The sequence below is a fragment of the Cyprinodon variegatus genome, unplaced genomic scaffold, assembly GCF_000732505.1.
Source record: "Cyprinodon variegatus isolate N-32 unplaced genomic scaffold, C_variegatus-1.0 Scaffold2, whole genome shotgun sequence".
Taxonomy (NCBI): domain Eukaryota; kingdom Metazoa; phylum Chordata; class Actinopteri; order Cyprinodontiformes; family Cyprinodontidae; genus Cyprinodon; species Cyprinodon variegatus.
The window spans coordinates 1,763,234-1,776,632 of NW_015150455.1; the positions used below are offsets into that span (position 1 = coordinate 1,763,234).

Sequence of the window (13,399 nt, forward strand, 5' to 3'; positions counted from 1 at the left end):
ACCTCCCGATCCACACACACCACCTCCAGCTGCTCTGGAGGGACCCCAAGGGGATACCAGGCCAGCCCACAGACATAGTCCCTCCAGCGTGTCCTGGGCCTTCCATGGGGCCTCCTCCCAATAGGACATGCCTGGAACACCTCCCGGGGGAGGCAACCTTATAGATGCCTAAGTTTCCTGTGGTCATCAACATCAGGAAATGCAAGCGTTGCATTTTCTTTTTAGCTTAAAACTTTACTTGTCAAAAATTAACGAAATCTTTTTTTTTTTTTCATCACGGACTGGAAACCTAAATAACAGCTTGGCAATTATAAGTCTTATTTATTTATTTTTGTCTTCTAATGGGATGGAAAGGAATAGGAATAACGGCTTTTCTACACTCTTAGAGGTGGATTTATCACAAGCCTACAGCTAAGACAGTTTTTTTTTTTTTCTCTGCTAAGATTAAGGAAAAAAATGCCACCGAAAGGAAATGAGTTGATCAAATTATTTACAGGCACAGGTGAAAATGCCAAGAAACATGGAGTCTAAGCTCCACAAAAGCTTACAAAAATCAGATGGGAATTATTGAATCTACAGTTCCAGTTGGAGTCAGAATTACATGTAAAACTGTCTAAGAGCGTCTGGCTTTCAGTGTGTAGAACTCAGCCGTCCTCCACAAGCTCCAGAGACCGGAGGCAATGTGGTTGGAAAAATTAGATGCATTATATTATAACACCTCAATTGCATAAGTTATTCTGTACACAGTACAGGAAAAAAAAACAAAAAACGGTAATTATGTTGGATACATTGTGGAAGATAAACAACCATCGCGTCATAAAAAGGACGCGCTACCGCAGGTCATTCATCCCTGGTGACATCAGACTCTACGATGCGACACTATTACTATTACAATAACTTGTGCACCTTTTCTTCTTTTGGCCACCTTCTTTTTGACTATTTGAGTCAACGGAAAGAGTAAATCTTTCAACTTTGAGATCAAAAAGTTAATCAATCAACCATGCTTATATTATTTTGCAATGTATTAGAATATTTACTTTGCAAGCAAGATTAGTTGTCGTGAGATTTCTGAATTCGCACACTCAAGAAAAAAAATGTGTAGACCTCAAATGGAACTACACGTATCAATCTGGTATATGCCAGGGGACAAACATATAAACCTACTGGAGTCGAGTTGTTCAGGCTCTTGAAGATGCAGTAGGTTACGAATCCCTGAGTGCCCACATTCTATCCGCTGGGTTAGTTAGAGAGTGAGGAGACACACAGTGAGGATATCCATCTCCTCAAAACACAGATATCAGGTGCTGAAAAGACCATTACAAGTAAATGACTGAAAAGTGACTCTAGGTCTGACACGGTTGATGACTATAGTGCAGGAAATATCTCCTGTGGAGAAAATGACCCGCCGTCTAAGTTCAAGCTTCAGAGACGACACTGGAGAAGATAGTTTGGCAACATAGGAAGGAAAAAAACCTAACTTCTGATAGGCTGAAACACCAGACTGGGACATGTAAGGAAGTGAGAAGAAATCTCTGTGCCTTGTATTTGTGTGACATTAAAGAAAGCCTATGTACTGCACTGAAGAACAACGGGGAATTCTAGACTTTTGTTAATTATCCTATCATATCTCTCCTATCCTGGCTTCTCTTCATTGGCTTCCTGTTAAATCCAGAATAGAATTTAAAATCCTCCTTCTCAAATATAAAGCCTTAAATGGCAAAGCTCCATCTTATATCAGAGATCTGATTGTTCCTTATGTTACTTATCAAAGCACTTCGCTCTTAATATACAGGTTTGCTAGTGGTTCCTAGAATTTCTAAAAGTAGAATGAGAGGCAGATCTTTTAGTTATCAGGCTGTGTAACCAGCTACCAGTTGTAGCCGTGAGGCAGATACACTGTCTTCTTTTAAGGGTAGGCTTAAAACTTTCCTTTTTGATAAAGCTTATAGTTAGAGAGGCTGAGCTATCTCTATAGTTATGCTGCTATAGGGTTAGACTTCTGGAGGACATAGGGAACCCTTTCATCATTCTGCTTCATTCAATCTCTATTCTCCCACTCTGCAGAATCTGTTAGTTCAATCTCTAACGTTATGCTCTCTCTGCTTTTTCTCATAATAGCTTAGCCTCGTCTACTCCTGTTAGGCTGTTACACCACCTTGGAGAGAAATATCAGCTGTGCTGCTGCCATCAACACCTTTGTTTATAGATGTTGGAGATGGTCCTGTTTATCAGTGTAGTCCTGTTTCTCTGACTGTGACTGGCTCGATGTGCTCTCTTTATCCTCTGACATGGGAACTGGCTCGTAGCTCGTCTGCCTGGCTGGTTGTTTCCTGGACGGTCCGTCTTTTACAGTTGCCTTTTGTATCTCTGCTTCTTTTTCTATGCCCGCTTCTGTCTCCTTGAACCCATCTGCAGATGGCAGGTTCCTTCTTGTTGAAAGGGTTTTTTTTTCCTCTCCACTGTTCCTAAAAGCATGCTTAGGGTGAGGGATTGCGTTCCAGTCAATGAGTCGATGCAATCAACTGTTTTTTTCTTAGGCAGAAAACTTTGAGTCAATTTGAATGAGTGTATGATGTTGTGAATTGGCGCTATATAAATAAACTGAATTGAATTATTCATTTATAAATCTGATTTCCCAGCTTGACTCTTCCATGTTTTTAGTGTAAATAGGCCTTTCAACCGAAGTTCCTCTGGGTGAATGGACAGGTTTTCCCTGATGTTATGTAATTATTAATGGGGAGAAAAAAACTTGCCTGTTCATTATTCACACAGTTTAAATGTTTGATATCATAATCAGTAACTCAAATCTCTCTTATGCTGTTCTCCTGCAGGCTCAGGACGGAGCCACCGGAACAACGGATGAGAAGGACGAGGTCCCTTCAACAAAGGATGTCAGCGTGGCCTACTGCTCCCTGGCCGAGATCTACCTAACAGACCTCTGGTACTGCAGCAGATAAAGTAATACTACTGAAAACCCATCTCACATTCCAGTCATTTCTAATGGGTCCAAATGTGTCTCTTCATGACTGTAGCATGGAGGAGGGAGCTGCAGACAAGTGCAGAGAGTTCATTGAAAAAGCTTTACAGTATCACCATGACAACCCAGAGGCTCTCCAGCTTATGGCCAGTTACCTGTTCAGCACAGAGAGAAACCAGGTCAGTCCTTGCACACACACAGAGACTCGAGATGAGTTATCGCCACATTAAAGAAGGGATCTGCCGAGTTAATTATTCTGAGCAGATTGAATTGTGTGCCATTAATCAGCAGATGAACACTTACATTAACACACAATCACAGATGGGTTATGCCAACAGGAATGTTAATTACTGGGCAGATCATTGAGGTCATGTAGTCATCTGATAAATTGAAAGAAATGAAAAAGCACATTGGAATCAGCTTGTGGGAAAATTACCACATCAACTGTCCAATTTTAGCACATTGGAACCCAGATGAATTTCGCTTTAGAAACACATCAAAAGATGTGTTTCACAAACTAAACAAATCCCAAATCAAATGTATTAAAGATATAGTATATAATCAATTAGCTTTGTAACATATGTCTTTTAATTAATATAAATATTTATTTTTTATATAAAACTATATGTATATATGCTGCAAAACAAATGCTTTCAGATAATTGAAAGGAACACCTTAAAGCTGCTTTAATAAGAATGAAGAAGAAAATGTTTTTCTCCAAAAAAATTTCAAAATAAAATAAACAGTGTTTTAATTGTAGGGAGCAATTTTTTAAGTGTTTCAGGCTGATGCCTATTTCTGATTTACTATTTTGCCAAATGTTATTCAGATTGTCTTTTTAAGCACAATAATGCTAAAGAGTAGAAATATTACCATAGATAAAATTTTTTTTTAAATTTCAAATTAAAAGAAAGATTTAAACGATTTCCAAAATTAATTTGTCAAAGAATGTTTTTCTTAGTGCTTGCTTACTTTTTCTCCCCTTTGATTTTAAAATGGGCATAATGGTGCCTGCTGCTGGTTGATATCATTATGGACTGTAAGTGGTGAGAGTTCTTTGTTTTTAAAGATTTGGCAAGTGGAAAAAAAAAAAAAAAAAAAACACATTTTTAAAACTTGTTTGCTATGCTAATTTCTAAAAGGATATTCCCCTGGTTCTGATCTTTATCTGATAGATTGGTGTACCTCTAATTTTTAGTGCCCTTGTACAATGACTTTTTACAAATTGTCTTAGTGTGATATTTTCTATTGTTTAAATTAAATAAACTTTCATACATATTTTCATTAAATTAAACTAAAACAGATTATAGTTGATTCAACTTATATATTTTATTATATACAGTAGTGCGGAATATTCCCTGACCATTTTACAGCCTATGGTCCAATATAATGTGGATGGTAAAAAAAAATGTATGATTTAAAAATCCTTTAACAGTGGATGTAATTTATAAATATATATATATAAAACAATTTTAATAAAGCATGGTTCTGTCAGAGCTGCTGGCGAGACTCGTTTCAGTGTTGGTAATTATATCATTAGATCACAAACCCAGGAGGAGGTTGATAAGTTATCACTGTGGGTTATCATGGGTTAAAATTGACAAAAACGCCTAAAGGGGAACATTTACATCATATCCTACATCTGTGTCACAGTGGGATTTTATGAGTTGATGGAGTTTTAACGAAGCATGAAAGTAACATTTAATTATAGTTCATGTTGTTTATTTTTTTGACATTGTTGGAAACAGGAAACATCCTACAGCCTTATTTGGATCATTGTTCAAAGCTTCAAAAATGACTTTGATCCAACAACAATTAGAAAAAAATGGATATAAAATTGCAATACATCCACCGTGAATTTATTTACAGGTAGTCAGACTTTCACTCACACATATTTAAAGGGAAGAGGAACTGCATTCCTAGATACAAGCTGTAGGGGTCAGGCTTGCCCCAGCTTTTTTCCCACACTTTCCTCATCTCCTCTGACCAACTTCTTTTGCTACTTAACAGCATTTATTATAATGAAGAATAATAAGATTTTATTATAATAATTTTTCATTAACATAAATACACTAGACAGTATATAATACAGGAATACATGCTCACAACGTTGCTAACTTGTTAGTTGTCTCAGGAGGCATGTTGGAAAGATTTTGGATGATTTAATCTTTGAACACAACTTTTTCTGCCTTCTTTTTAGGAAGGGAAGGAATACCTGTTAAAAAGTGTTGGGATGTGGCTTCCTGCTTACAAACAAAGTGTAGCGTCCAGTGCTACAGAGGAAGAAGGGGTGAGTTTGTTTTCAGGGTGTGATAGAGTAAAGAGATGCGCTGATCAGAATTTTGTGGCCAAGTTCTGATATGTGCTTTTGTACAGCATTGACTTGCTAAAAACAGATCTGAGCTTAATATGTTTTGTCAGTAAATAACAGAAAGAAGATAAATGATTAACCTCCATGTCTTCCTGCTGTGAGTAGTCAATGATATTCATAAAAATTTAATTCTTAGATCTTCATTGTCCTCTGAATTTTAAAGTTTCTTTTAATAACAGCCTCTACAATTAAGAGTGTTGCCATCAGCAGCGATGAAAGGGAATACAAATATTGTATCTAGGGCTGCAACTAAAGATTATTTTGCAAATCTTTTAATCTTTTGATTTTTTTTTTTTTATTAATCGATTAATAATCGGATACCCAAAGGTTCCTTAAAGAAGATTTTTTGATATTTTTTTTACAATTCTATATAAATACTGCTCTAAGTGGGTTACTCTGTTAGCTAAAGGCAAATTATGCAGTCTCTGAACTCCTGTTAACCATTAATCAATTACTAAATCAGTTGATTTTAATAATCGATTAATCACAATTAATCCAATTAATTGTTCCAGCCCCAATTGCATCACGGTTAACAACGATTAATTTGTTGAACGATGCTATAAGCCTCATTGCTTTTAAACAGCAAAATTCTTGTTATAGCCTTAACACTTATTAATGAATTTAAGAATACAGGGAAATGTACCCTTAATGCAAATTATTTTACTTTACATTAGAATAAGACTGAATTAAGAATTAATTATTTAAAACAAGGAATAGAATTTAGAAAAGGAAGTTGTCCCTTTACCAAAGATTCAAGATATAATTATATTTTAACATAATCTGATAAAAGTACATTTATTTTACGAAAGCAAATCTATGCTATTGCTCCATTGTATAAGCATTTCTCACCAATTTATGTCTGTGCACTGCATGAATTGATGGAGGTTTTGATGATTTATTGGGTAAAGATGTTTCTGCTGAACTCCCTCCTGGCCTGTCAAGCCGGGCAATTTCTGGTTTTTGCTACATCTTTATTGAGCATCATTTCAAAAAGACCTTTTTAACTAGTCCGATTGCCACACTGCACTTCGGAGCAGACGTTAAGGACATCAGTAGAGATAAAAAGGTATGAGATAATGAATTAGCGATGCTGAAAGGTAAAATGATGAAATAGGTGCTTCACAAATGTGTGCCATTAAGTTGGAGTGCTTAGAAAAACAGCAGATATGAAAGAAAGCACCAGTAGTGATTCTAATGGCTGCGGTACCAGTTTTTAATATCTCCAAATAAATTATAGTCAAGTTCATTTAAAGAAAAGAATATGTGATATAGGAAGAGTCTTTGTGATGATTTGGTAGAACAAACCCCCTGTGAGTCCACAGTTATGACTCTTATCTTCACCCGCAGGTTGATCCAAACTCAGCCTGCTGACACTTTGACTGAGATTAACAGCCATGTAGCTGTGGAGCATTTTGCAGCCTGAAATTGGATCGTGTTATTATCAGACAAAAGGAAGGAAGAACTCTGTTTGATGTCGCTCGTGTAAACACTCCTCCAAAGGTGGTCCCCCTTTATTATTTTCTCCTCTTTTTTTCCCCCCTTTCTCCAGAATGAGATCCCTCCGTACGAGTCTCGCATCACCACAGCCAAACTGCTTATCGAGTCTGAGGAGTATGAGGTAATGTGTTTGCATTGTGATGTGCTTGCACGCTCTGTTATGGCCAGTCTGTGCGTGGTTCACGGCAGGAGGGCGACTGGCATTTCTTTGTGTGTGCTCGTGTGCCTTTCTTTTCCACTGAATAGCACTGGAGGTGGGAAGGCCATGCCTGGACTTTATGCCCTTCAGAGTTTAGTGTCAATAATTGAAGAGTGGTATTTACAGAGAGCGAGGGACCGAGGGGGGTGCAGGAGGGAGGAGAGGGAGAACAAGAAATGGAGGGAATAAAATCACAATGAACCCCTGTTTTGATGAATTGCTGCCATATCTTTGAAACGGCACACTCATCTGCTAAATCACTCATCAATTTCCAGTTTAAATGGTCTCAATTTCAGTGGCTCGCTGCCTTCAGTTTGCTACTGAACCTCCTAACAATCATTAACGCTTGAAGTCATTTTCTGTGATGACTGCCACACCGACGCCAGTGTAGCAATTTTCTGTTGTGATCCAATGATTAATTTCTAGTCAATCTTGTTGGGTGGTTTATGGTTATTACTGACAGGAAATGAGCACAGTGTCTCTTTTTTATGATTTTCTCTTTTCTTTACTCTCCCATCCAAATGGTTTGGCTGCTGTTATGTCTTTGCATGTGTGTGGGAGTTGGAGTAGGAGATGTGCTGTCAGGTGCATCAGTGAAATGACAGCGTTTCAGTCCATAGTTTCTGACATGTCATTTGTCTTCATCCTCCTGTTGGTGTCATCAAGCCTGATGCCAGAGCTGTGGTTATGCTCACTGCTTCATAATCTCTCATTATTTTCCATATATACCAACACTGATACATACAAGCATGGACAAACTTGATGGTACCCTTTGTTTAATAAAAGAAAATCCCACAATGGACACAGAAATAACCTGAATTGGAGAAAAAAAGTAGTATATGAAAATAATTGTATAAAAATGAAATAATGAAAATCAGACGTTGCTTTTCAAATATGATTTAACCAAATGATTTAAAGAAAATAAACTCATAAAACAGACCTGGACAAAAGTGACAGTACCTCTAGAAGACTGAAAATGATGTCTCCAAAGGGACATGTGAAATCAAGCTGTGTCTACAATCTTGTAATCAGTCAGTGGGCCTATGTATAGGGCTAAAGGTAGTCGCTGTCCTGTTTGGTGACATGGTGTGCACCGCACTCAACATGAACCAGACAAAGTAAAGGAAAGAGTTATCTCTGGAGATTAGAAGGAAAATTATAGACAATCATGTCAAAGGTAAAGGCTATGAGACCATCTCCAACCAGCTCGATATTCCTGTGACTACAGCTGAATATATTATTCAGAAATAGGGTCTATCTGGGGGGATGTTTTGAATCATAATGATAAATCTTGGTTGAAAAGTAATATCTTACTTTCATTTGCACGTTTTCATTGAATATTAATTAATAACTTTCCTCAGATTCAAGTCTTAAGAGCTGTGTAAACTCCCACAGCCATGTGTCTCAGTTATCTTGTCGCTGGTATGAAGCAGATATTTTTGATTTATGCCCAAATTTGAAGCGTGCTCTGCGCTAGGTTATTCTACGCCCAAACGCAAGAGGGACAATCACAAACTAGCTGTGGGTGTCTGTGTGTTGGTTTGACGAGCTTGTTCGACATCTACAACACTCTCATCAAACCCCAGACAACACACAGTTCATCCGTGAGTGTTCCCAAAAGACTGGCCGTGGCGCTGCGAGTTTTGGCTTCGGGTGCAAACCAACAGACCGTTGCACAGAGCTACAAACTAGCATCCTGCACGGTGTCTGGAATGATGTCCAAGGTGTGCCAGCCATTGTGGACGGCACTACAGCCAGTTTCTGCCATTAGGTACCAAACAGGAAATACGCATAGTGTAGAGGGATGTAGAATTGACCAATCAGAGGCCTCCTTTCTCTCCTCCCTGCGATGCTGTCTGCATCACTGTCTGCAGTCACCTACAATTTTGGGGTGGAGCATTAGAGTGTCTGCGGAAGGGGGGGCATATCTGCGTTAACTATGACACATGCAGACGGCCTGGTTTCTGTGCATATATCAGGCTTTAGATTTGATTGGGATCAACGAGTAGGAAACCTCCTCACTTTTCATTGATTGCTATACGTTTTGATGCGTGACATACAGGCGAGCTTTTATTAAAGTGTTGATACAAAATCCAGGAAGCCAGGAGTTTTCTGCAAGCATGGAAACATGTTTGTATTTCCAGTTGGATCCATTACTCTGTTATTCTGTCCGTCTGTTATACCATCCATATGTCCATCCATCATTCAATCAATCCATCTGTCAGTCAGTGCATATAGATCTGCTGGTCCATTCATCCGTCCAGCTGTCTGTTTTTCTAGTCATCCATCTCTTGCTCTGCTTATTGGTTCACTCTTTAATCTGTACACTATCCCAAGCATCCATCCATCCAGCCATCCATCCATATTATAGCACAGATATTTGTTTAGGTTGCATATTTAGATTTTAAATATGTCATTTTTAAAGGACAGTTGTCGGGCACTTTTATGTTTAAGGAAGAAAACTCATTTTGCATGTTTATCTCTAAATCTGCAAACTGGGAAATAAATCAGATTATAGTAAAAAAGAAACAATATTGCTGAAGCAAGTAAACAAACAAATAAATTTACTTGTAGCAGTTTTCATACTTTACCAAACCCAAATGTCCAGAGTGCTAAATGATTATGAACAGTTTTTTTTGGGCTTAGGAATTTCCCTTTATAATCAATAGTTTAGATGTTGTTTTATATTTAGATATGTTTAAAAATAGTTAAAAATTCTGATTTACTGTCGGATGTTTTTGGATACGTTTTTATACATTCCAATCCTTTTTTCAAAGCAAGAAAAAAATTGTAACTGCTTGTGCCAAATGATCAGTGTGTTAGATTTCCTTTCTTGTTAGTAAGAAGTGGTTAAAATGTCTTTATTGTACTGTAGTGACAGATTCAATCACCTAAAATGATTTTTCCCAAGACCGTCTCTTGGTGTCAGACAGCACTTCATCAGCTGTGAACTCGTCAGGCGTTGATGGTTTAAACAAGAAGCTGACACACCTGGATCTTTGACTCAGTGAAAAATCAACTCTGCTCCTATTACCTTTTAAAATTGTACAATGTCTAGTTAAGAGGGGGAAAAAATAACAAACCAAACCCAAATTAACCAAACAGAAAAAGGTTCTGCTTCATATGCAGCCATTCCTCAGTAATTAGAATAAAAGGCAGAAAAAATCTGAAACTTATTGGCTTTATTATAGAGTGGAATATTTTAAGCATAGTTTATTTTGATGATTAAGGCTTGCAGTCATAAAAAGCAATGGGTAAGAATATTATATTAGACCAGCAAAACAGATTTTTCATGCAGGAGTTTCAGACCTAATGAAAAAGTTCATGTATTGTTCAATATATGCAGCCGGTATGTGGTTGTGGCTCCTTCTGCTTAAAATATGTCAACAATGCAGTGAGGGTTTGAGCCCTCTGCAACCACACAGCACCAAGCTACAGGTGCTGCCTCAGCCAAATATCTGAAGAGGTGGGAATGTTTTACAATATCTATTATGTAAAATAGTGTAGACTAAGCTTTTCACTGAAAATTGTTACTTTTATACAAGTCAGTTATGTTTAAGTTTGTCTCTCAAGGAACCCGTTTTTATTTTACTCTCATTAGGTGAATCAGCCTCTTCATGTTTTATTGTGATATTCTAATAAATCTCACATACAGATGAATTCATAATAGTAAGTCTGATAGAGGTTAGCAGATATGGTACTTACTGGTCCAATAACAGGTCTCACCTAAAAAGTTTTTACTCCTGTGAGCCCTGTTCAGTTCATTTTAATTCAGTACAAAAATACTTCTTAATAACCAAAGGGAATTAAATTCATCTGATCTGCTCCATATTTTCTATTCCTTTCCTCTCTACACAAAGGTATACTTTGCAAATTCTTTGCTGGCTTCACTGTGTAATAAACACATGAGTAATAAAAAAAAAAAAACAATTGCTCTATAATCACCTGTGGGTAGTAAGGGCAGGCGATTGGACGAATCAATTGACCATCTACGATAGACTCAGCCCTTCAGGTTGAGGCGCTGCCCACGACAAAAGACTCATTTCCCCATTGTCACCGTGCAGCAGCGATTTATCTACTTAAAGTTAAGACGGAAAGGAAGAACTGGTCCAAACCAAACTTTTTTTTTAACAGCCGAACCAGAACCAGAGAGACATTTTTTTATTGTGTTTTCAGGCAGCTCTGCCTGTTACAGATTTGATAAAAAAAAAAAAAACAAATTCAAAATTATATAGTCAGAACAACTGGAAAAGAGGAAACGATTGTCACTGGATGAAACATATATATATGACCGGAAAACAATTTACCTTGTGTTTTAGCAGGGCATGCAGATGGTAAACAATATAACCAGCGGTGCAGAAGACATGCTCTTAGGCTGTGCTTGTCTTTACCAGCAAAGTCTCCTGCACAAATTTATCGAGAATTTCCATTTGTTGGACTGACGAATATCAGTTGGAAAATCTTTCCGGATTGCCCAACCTTAGAGAGTAGGGCATAGTGAGGCATGTGAAGCCACTGGCTTTATATTGGGTTTCTGTAAAGCTGTCCATGTTAACAAGAGCAGCACCACAGCACTGCCACCCTTAGATTACCACCTCAGGAACTTAGCAGAGAATATATTAAGGTGAAAATGTAACTTAATCATGCCTTCAATTTGTTTGGCTGGTTTTAACAGTGGGTGCAGGTGCTGCTGGAAAATGAAACCAGTATCACTTTAAACTAGACGGAATAGACTCAGCTGACGTTAGACTAGATTGCACTTAGTTGACCAACATAAGCAGATGAATCCTGCAATCATCACTGACTAGAAACTTGACAGTGGACCCTTAAACAGCTTGGATTCTGTACATCTGGGACTGGGCTACCCCAATAATCCAATTATATGTGAAATCTAGTATTTTGGGTCACTTAGCAACAGTTGGAACTGTTCTCTCCTTACCTCTAGTTATGTTTTTGATGCTCACTATTGTTCAGGAGTGGCAAAAAACAAGGAGGTTGACAGTTGGATCCAAGAAACCAACTTTTCAACAACACTTTGATTTATTAAGATGCACCTTTACAATTACTATAAGTTATTTAAAAAAACATCTAAACCTAACAGATGAAGAGGAACATTAAAAAAAAAATTTTAAAAGACAAATTCTGTGGCACAATGAAAGAAATTCTTCTTTGTTTAACTTGAAATATTCTTCATCGAGCAGACAGACAACTAAGCTTATTTGTTTGAGAGAGGAGCATGATTCAATTCAAGGATTCATTAAGCTCAAACATCCATAGCGTTATTTAGGGAGGATGAACCATAAATTACTCTCATTGATTGGCCACCCTAGATTCCTTTATTTTAATCTCATTAAGAACATTTAAGATGTTCTGAAGATTACGTAGCTCACTGGCTATATCTTCATAGATATAGGAGCTGGAGAAAAAGTTAGTTTAGCCATAGAAAAAAATTGTTACATAAAAGGAAAGTTTCCAACTGTTCTTTCTGATGAGTTTTTTTTTTAAAGCAGATTTATCTCTTGTAGCAGTTTCTGGTTTATTATTATAAAAGAAAATAAAAACACTTTAAAGTTAAGCTTTTACTCTTGTTTTAAGAATATTAAAAGCTTATAATGAAAATTGAAAATGGCCTATAAATGGTTTGTGATTGAAAGTAGGACCTGATCATTAGTTGTTCCAAAGATGCGGCATTTAAAAAATTGTTTTCCCTCATGAAAGGATTTCACATTTAATGATCTTTCCTCTTTAGTTTGCCTAAGAAAGATTAGCTAAAATTACATATTCAGATAATTTCCCCCTTTTGAATTTTTGCAAAACATGAATACTTGCCAAACATGTCCCTTATACAGTGCCAATAATTATGAGCTCTGAGGAAAAACACCTTTGAATATTCTGAGACATTATTTTTTTTTACAAAATCGAACATTTTACACTTACTGGCACTCCTTCAAATTTCTACAAAATAAATATAACTGATCATTTTTATAACACGAATGGGTCTGTTTTTCTGTGCTTTCTATTGCTTTATATACATTTAAAAAGTTGACTTTCCATAATTTATAGGAAACTCTTTCAATTAAGATTCACTTAAGTGAGCAGCATTAATTTGTGCTATATATTTTGTTTGTCAATGTGAGATTTAAAGCAGTTTAATCACTGCTATCAAATATATTAAGCTGTATAATGTTTTAGAGAAACATTATACAGCTTATATTTTCATTAAGATAGTTCTACTAATCCTATCACTGTTTTAAGTGAAGAGGATAGCTTTTTATTAGATATCTTGTAGATCTTTTGAAGTGTTGTTTTACACTTACAACTAATTCATTATTTTTTGCTGAAACAGTTTTGGATT

The 13,399-nt window shown here is 36.8% G+C and overlaps 1 protein-coding gene across 1 annotated transcript in view; it reads left to right on the top strand.

The window, feature by feature from the left end:
* The window catches only part of LOC107102556 (probable assembly chaperone of rpl4), a 51,359-nt gene that overhangs the window by 2,180 nt on the left and 35,780 nt on the right, over window positions 1-13,399 (top strand). The window contains exons 5-8 of the mRNA XM_015401955.1: window positions 2,832-2,941; window positions 3,033-3,156; window positions 5,178-5,267; window positions 6,898-6,966. Of these exons, the coding sequence (XP_015257441.1) occupies window positions 2,832-2,941; window positions 3,033-3,156; window positions 5,178-5,267; window positions 6,898-6,966 (393 nt within the window). The remainder of the gene's footprint in view (window positions 1-2,831; window positions 2,942-3,032; window positions 3,157-5,177; window positions 5,268-6,897; window positions 6,967-13,399) is intronic.